Source organism: Solanum dulcamara, chromosome 3 (assembly GCF_947179165.1).
Source record: "Solanum dulcamara chromosome 3, daSolDulc1.2, whole genome shotgun sequence".
In the NCBI taxonomy this organism is placed as follows: Eukaryota; Viridiplantae; Streptophyta; class Magnoliopsida; order Solanales; family Solanaceae; genus Solanum; species Solanum dulcamara.
Genome location: NC_077239.1, coordinates 7693330 through 7701170, shown reverse-complemented (window position 1 = coordinate 7701170; position 7841 = coordinate 7693330). Strand labels below are relative to the sequence as shown.

The 7841-nt window shown below is 36.2% G+C and overlaps 1 protein-coding gene across 1 annotated transcript; it reads right to left on the bottom strand.

Moving 5' to 3' along the window:
• Window positions 1-4932: 4932 nt before the first annotated feature.
• LOC129882352 (L-type lectin-domain containing receptor kinase IV.1-like) lies at window positions 4933-7369 on the bottom strand. The gene has a single exon (XM_055956606.1). The coding sequence runs from the start codon at window positions 7172-7174 to the stop codon at window positions 5171-5173; it is 2004 nt and encodes a 667-aa protein (XP_055812581.1). The 5' UTR covers window positions 7175-7369; the 3' UTR covers window positions 4933-5170.
• Between the last annotated feature and the right edge of the window lie 472 nt (window positions 7370-7841).

Genomic DNA, 7841 nt, shown 5'->3' with positions numbered 1-7841 from the left:
CCTGGGAGGGTACTCTAGACGTGGCCGTCACTCAGAAACCATTGCTGGCTCCCAAGCAAATCACTTGACCTGATCACATATCTGTTCATTCATTCAATCAGCGGAATACTTAAAATAAATAGGTAATTAAGTGGGCAAATCTCAATCAACAATCTAACTCAAAGAACAAAGGCCATAGGCCAACAAATCGAACTCCAATCTAAGTCGTTAAATAGTTTAACAAGAACAATTCAAGAAAATAAAATACTCAATCGACCCATCACTATCTAGTCTATGAAGCTTCTATCACTACTATTTAATTGGTGCCAATGACAGGTTCATGGCTACCTCAAATCAAAATGAAAAGACTAACTCGACACAAGAATAATATAAGTGGTATCCTCCGAATGTAGGGGAGGACTCACCAATAAGCTGAGTGTGAACAAATCCTCAATGGTACGCCTATTGATGATCTCTTAAACCTATCTCAAAATGATGCAGGTCCAAATGGACGTCAGTACATGGAATGTACGAGTATGTAATATAGCAGAATGAAACATGTGTCAAGATGGAATAATACCGGTTCAAATATCTCAAGTCATAAGGATAAGAGAGACTCAATCAAGGTGTCATAAGTCTAAAGTAAGAATACAGTTTAGACAGAGACCAATCATATACAATCCAATTCAATCACATATAATCCGATCCAATCCAATCATATATAATCCGATCCAATCCAATTCAATCATATACAATCCGATACAATCATGTACAATCTAATTCAATCCAATCATTTACAATTCGATCACATACCATCCAATCCAATCCAGTCATGTTCAATCCAATCCAATCTTGTACAATCCAATCCAATCGTTTACAATCCAATCACATACCATCCAATCCAATCCAATCATATACAATCAACTCAACAATAAAGTCAAAGGACTCAATTCAATAGATATGTAAATTAGAATTTAACAATGTTTTACAAATCAACTCAATCAGATACAATCTCAATCAAACCAATCATATCAAGCACAATCCACTCAATTGGGAGTTTCTCTAAACGATAACCATCACCATATGAGCAAGTGATAGTATAACAAGCCGACGTTGTTTCCACGTCCGTTCATACCTTGTCAGGGTAAGAAGTAATCAACAATCATGGATCCATAACCAATCAAGTCCTATCATATCAGGACAGTAATTTAGGAAACATCTGACTTTAACGGTCCAATCCTCTCCTATGTTTGGCGACGTAGTTATTGGTTCGAGTATGGGCTATACTCTTACCCAATTCGGTGTTCGATACTCCTCCCAAGACTCAATATGATCATATCTATCAAGTGAGTAAAATAATCAAAATACTTATTTAGTCTCTTAGGACTTAATTTCAAATCAACTCATTTAGTCTCATTGGACTTAATTTCAAATAAACTCATTTAGTCTCATTAGACTCTTTTCAAATCTCGTTCAATTTGGTCTCATTGGACCTTCATTCACAATCAACTCATCTCAATCATCAACTTTTCTTTTTGAATTTGATACCATCTCAACTCAATGAATGCAGAAAATATTAGATGCGTTTAAAACATAATTTCAAATCCTCAACTCAACTCAAAATAGACATTTTTATGTAAAAATGCTCAACTCTTTTATACTCAAAATACTCATGTTCAAAAATGATAATTTAGAGACTTCTCAAATCCAACTCATGCTTAAACTCTTTTTAAATCAAAGATGAAAATAATCATTCTTTAAACTCAAAATAGTGTATAAGTAGTTTATGCAAAAATGTTCACAAATCATTTATTTAAAACTCCTTCTCAAACAATAATTTATATTCATATGACTCCAATCAAATCAAATTATGCAAATCACATATCATGTGGTCACATTAGACTCCAATCCATTTCATCTCAAAATATCATCATCAACATACCTCTTCATCAATCATTCTACCCATGTTAAATAATCACCATTCACATCATCATCATCAAACATCATCATTCACATCATCATCAAACATCATCCTCCAAAATTCTTAGTTAATTCTATATTCCATTTATAGAAACAAAAATGACATTCTAGCTCTATCAATGTTTCGTTCCTTTTTATGCCATTCACATTCATAACTATCCCAATTCATTCTTTTCATTCCAATCAATACATATACACAAAAACCATCCATCTCAACCTCAAGACACATTATGACCAAAAAGAAAATCCCATCTTGATTTTCATGTGAATGAAACATGAATCTATACTCTCAACAAAACTCCACTCAAGAAAACCATCAATATATATGAATTTATATACAAAAATTCATTTGTAGTCAATAATATGAAAGATAACTATTTAGTAATCCAAGTCATGAAAATCATCAATCAATTAATAGTATAAAAAAAAATATTCTATAATTTAGGAAAAATTCAAGAAAACCTTCATAGAAGGTTCAAGCCTTTCACAATCTTCATCCAACACACCTATGGGCATATGAAAGAACTTAATCCATATTTTAGGTTAGCCTTACATACCTGGAAATGAAGGAAATCAAGACTTGAAAGAATGGTTTGAAATCTAACTCCTCTTCTTCTTCTCTAATTTCTTCTCTCCAAGTCTTCCATGCCTAAATGAGGAGAAAACCCTCCTTGGTGTGATGAAGAACTAATTTTTTTGTCCCAAAATGGCTAGGGTTATATTTGGGATGGGTGGAGAAAAGTCCGAAATGCCCTTTCTCAAGAAAAATCTGAAAAACGGGTCCAAAAACCTGCAGGCCTAATAGTGGCGCGTCGCGCCAAGGGGCCAAACTACTGAGGCTAGTTTTGGGCGCTATAGTGGCGCCGAGCGCCACTGCAGCTCCAGGCCTGAATTTTTCTGCAGTAATAGTCTATAGTAAAATGGTCATAACTTTTGACTCTGAATTCCAAAAAATGCAATTTTGGTGAAGTTGGAAAGAAGACTCAAAGACCTTTAATTTGATAGGTCATGGTTCACCCATTGCATTATATGCTAGGAGATATGGTTATTCAAAGTTGACCCTTATACGAACTCATCCAGAAACTTAGCCGATAGAAATTATTTGAACTCGGCTTAGTGTTAGAGATCCCTTATGATCCTAAAACACATCTAATACACTTCGAATATTTAGGAATTTATCCTGACTCATATATAAAATTACAAGTCATTCGGTTCGAGTCTACACACATGTGAAGAAAGGTACGAATATTTGCGGAAAAAAAATCCGGGGTGTTACGGGGGGGGGGGGGGGGTTGTACTGTACAAATGCGTAAGTAAAGTATGGATTTCCTACTTATTATATTTGTCGGTTGAAATTAAAGAGTTATCAAATAGAGAAAAATTCTTTCTTTTTAAAATGTACTAAAAAAAAAGTAAGACACTTACATTAACTGAAGGAAATAATTGTCAGCCAAGAGAGGTGATGCTATTTTGCCACACACAGTAATCATCACGGCAAACTTTTTTTGTTCTATTAGATCCAGTTTAATGATTGATTGATCAATGCAAATCAAATTATCTGCTTTTGAAGTCAGAGTTTTGTTGACATAGATGAACTTGCCAATGGAAGAAAATGTAGGAAGTTATTAGTTTTATCATTCTCCAATCAAAGTCCTAGAAAAATTCTCTGGCTTAAAGGATGAAAGAAGTGAAGTTTCCAGGATGTTTCGGATTCGAGCCGTGAGATTGAGGATGAAGAAATCTCTGGTAGAGAGTTCTTTCCTCAATGAAATATACGCGAGACGAATCCGAAATCGTCACAATAGTGGATTTAGAATACTAAGCAAGTAATAGGATAGTTAATAATAGGTTGAATATGTTAAACAAATAAAAGATTATTAGAAATAGCCTGATTCCAGTAATATTGCTGCGGGAGATGTCCCCACACAAGCTTGGCTATCGAACAAGTAATAAAGCTGCTAAAGTATTTGTAATATTTAGTAAAGTAGAATTTGATGATTTACAAGGGAATGATCCTACAACTTTTTCAAGGGTCATTTCTGGGCTGATTAAAGGCAGTCCGGTGCACTAAAACTCTTGTTATGTGCTGGGTTCGAGTAAGAGCCTGACCACAAAGGCCTATTATACGTAGTGTTACCTTGCATTTCTGTCAAATGTTGTTTCCAAGGGTTAAACCATGACCTCCTGGTCACATTGCAACAACTTTACCACTTACTCCAAGGTTCCCCTTCTCATTTCTGAGTTGATTGCTCGTAATTAATCCCCATAAATCATGATAAGTAACACAATCAATGACATTTAAGAATAAAGAATAAAGTTCGACTTCTCCCATGGGAAGGTTTCGTAACGGCTAGTATTGGCCGTTGGTTTTTCCCCGGGTTTGTAATTAATCCCCATAACTCATAAATTTGACTATCTATTGCCTAATGCCCTTTTCTTGAAGCTATATATATATGACAAATACTTGCACAACATAGTCAAATTCAGTAGGCATGCGTTAGACTTTTTTGGATCATAAATTGTCACATATATAGTTCAATCAGTAAATTAACCACGTCGTGGATACTGATAATATTGGACCTCTCACTTTGCTTTCAACAAAAATCAAGATAGGAACAAGTCCAACTTTTTGGACTGACATAATAAATAAATGTTTTTTAACTTTGTCTGAGCTGACTATATACCCTCCCACTTTGGAGATATCTAAATTTATATAAAATTGAATAAGTAGGCACACATCCTACGTTGCATTGTACACATAAAACGCCATGTAGGATGCAAATTGGCCACGTAGGGTGCCACATAGAACGCATGTGTCTACTTGTTCAACTTTATACAAGTTTAAGTGTCTACTTGTATACACCCAAAGTCGGTGGACATAGATGCAAGTTGAAGCCAAGTTACAGGCACATTTATCTATTACGCCTTTTGGACTTCAATTAGCACATCATGTCAATTCATGAGCTTGGACTTGTGATCTTGAAAATGGATTTTTCTCAAGCAAATTACTAGGCAATCCTTGTCGTTGAGTTGCCTAAACTTCGAAGCAGGTAACTCATAAATCAATAGTATCTCTGACTACATGTATGCTACCAAGTTGAAGCAAAATTTGATGAAAAGAATGTGCAGTTCCATCTTGCTTGAGGTGCAGTAGTACAGAGATTCAATTAAAACTTACAAGCTAAAGTTACAAACATTTTTAATTTAAGAATCATCGGCCACTAGAGAGAAAGGAGTCTGTTACAGATGGAGAGCCGGAAAGTGCATTAACTGAAGATGGATACGATGTGACAAAATCATCAAAACCTCCGTGATGGTCAAACGTTAGGCCAGCTGATGATATACCGAGAGCTGATAACTCTGGTAAGGCCACAACACCATCCAAGAACAACAAGATTTGTCGCATGGTTGGCCTAAGTGAGGACTCTGAATGAGAGCAGAACAAGCCTAGCTTTAAGACCAACTCCACTTTCCCTGGAACAAAACCAGTGCCTATGTTTGGATCAACTGCCTCAAGAATATTACCTCTATTCCAGCACGAGAACACCCAATCGACTAAAATCAGATCATCATCGTCTTGTCTTGTCTCTATTGGCCTCCTACCACAGGCAACTTCAAGCAGAAAAGCCCCAAAGGAAAATACATCGCTACTAGGTGTTGCCTTGCCAGTTCTAGTATGCTCTGGTGCAAGGTAACCAAGAGTACCAACGACACGACTAGACTGAGGATCGGTTCCATGACTATATAGCCTCGCGAGTCCAAAGTCTCCTAGTCTGCCGTTTAGTTCACCATCCAACAAGACATTACTGGCCTTAATGTCCCTATGAACCACTACATGGTCACATTCTTCGTGTAGGAAAAATAGTCCTGATGCTACACCTCTAATAACTCTGAATCTTTGGTTCCAATCAAGGGTGAATCTTGGTTTGTTGTATAAATACTTGTCTAGACTTCCACCAGACATGTACTCATAAACTAAAAGTAACTCCCCTTTTCGCCTGCAATAACCCAAAAGTGGTACCACATTCCTGTGTTGCATACGACCTATGATTACAATCTCCGAAACAAATTCCTTCATCCCTTGTCTTGATTCATGAGATATCTTCTTTACAGCTATCTCAAGATTGGTTATAGGCATCACTCCTTTGTAAACTTTACCAAATCCTCCAGCTCCCAACACCCCCTTTTCTCTGAATCCCTTAGTGGCAGTGTACAAATCTTTATACTTGAACCTTTGCGGTCTATACTCGCATTCCCAATCTTCAAGAAGTTCTTCATACTTCTTCCTTCTTAAATAATAAACCACCACTGAGGTTGCTAAAAAAAGTGAAACCAAAGAGATTAAAGGCAAGCCAATCTTTACGAATCTTGATGTCCCTTTGCGTCCAAGATGAGGAAGATTAGGAAGTTGAGAGAGTTCTTGAGCTTCCCCATTTGTCTTGAAGCTCCATCCCAAGATATAATGATGCGTTGGGACTGAGCCAATTGATGATGAAAAACCAACATACATGGTCTGATCAAGAATTGCTGAAAGATCAGTTTTTAAAGACAAAAGTGGCTTAACTGGTTTTTCCACATGTAATGGAGCTACTGTTACATTAATTTCCTTAGTGCTACCATCATAATCCACCCAAACTTGCATTGGCTGACCACTAATCAGAGTCAAGTTATGAAACAAGCCAGTATCATCAAAATAACCAGCTGTTTCAACTGCTACAGACCTCAATCCATTTATATCAATTCCAACATGATTGGCATTGATATCACCAAATTCTTCGCTATAGATTGTATCGAGCTCAACTCCAACAACATGGTTTGATCTATCCCCATTATTGGTTGAGTTAAAAAGGCCAAGATAGTGGTATGCCAAAGCCCCTTGAATTCTTCTCCGTGGTGCGATAACAAAAACCAGTCCATGACCACTCAAAATTCCATAATCAGACCCAATGGCAAACACAAAGGTTGTGGAGAATGAAACTACAGTACCATTAGTTGAGTTCTTGAAATGAATTGGATTTGGATAGAAAGCATGTCCCTGATCTTGTGTTTCAGAATCTGTTAACAGCAAAATGCCATCGGGCATGAACTTTGCTATGCCATCCAAGCTAAGATTCCTTGATTGGAATCCATTGTAAATGAATGCATCAACTTCACAAGAAACTGGTGCAAAATCAACTAAGAAGAGAGACACTAGTATAACAAGATTGAAGAACATTGTCAATGTTCTTGATTGGGAAATTGTTGTGACCAAATTGTGGTTTGTTCTCCTGTTTATACATTTCTTGATATAAATCTATTTAATCCAATTTTTTTCTATAGTAGTCCAAAAATGTTACTTACTATATTCCAAGTCTTCTCAAAGAATCCAACAAAAGTCATCTACCAAGTTGGTCCATCTCCTTCTTGGACTAAAATTTGGATTACATAAGAGGAAAGGTCTATATTTTCAACTGCCGACCTTTTATTCAAATTGGCAAGTGGCTAGAATAAAATTTCAATTGCAGTAGTGTTCTCATGTTTGGTTGAATAAGATTAGTGGTGGCAAATGGGCAGGTTCGTCAAATTTGGGAGGGTTGAAAATAGATCAAGATAAAATGGATAATAATTTAACTCGCCCATATTTTATATGGGTAAAAATGGGTTGGGTAACAAATAGATTGGGTAAAATATTAGTTTACCCATATTTTCATGAGTAAATAGTACTTTACTTTAAGAAATTCAATATGGTGAAAATATTTTTAGTCTGCTTTGGATGAAAAATGTTGAAAATATTTTATTTAATTCTATTGTGTCATAACATTAAACTCGACATTCGATGAGGAACCCGACTAATAAATCGGGACGCGACTCTGAACCAGATCCAAGACCCAACCCCCGACTTC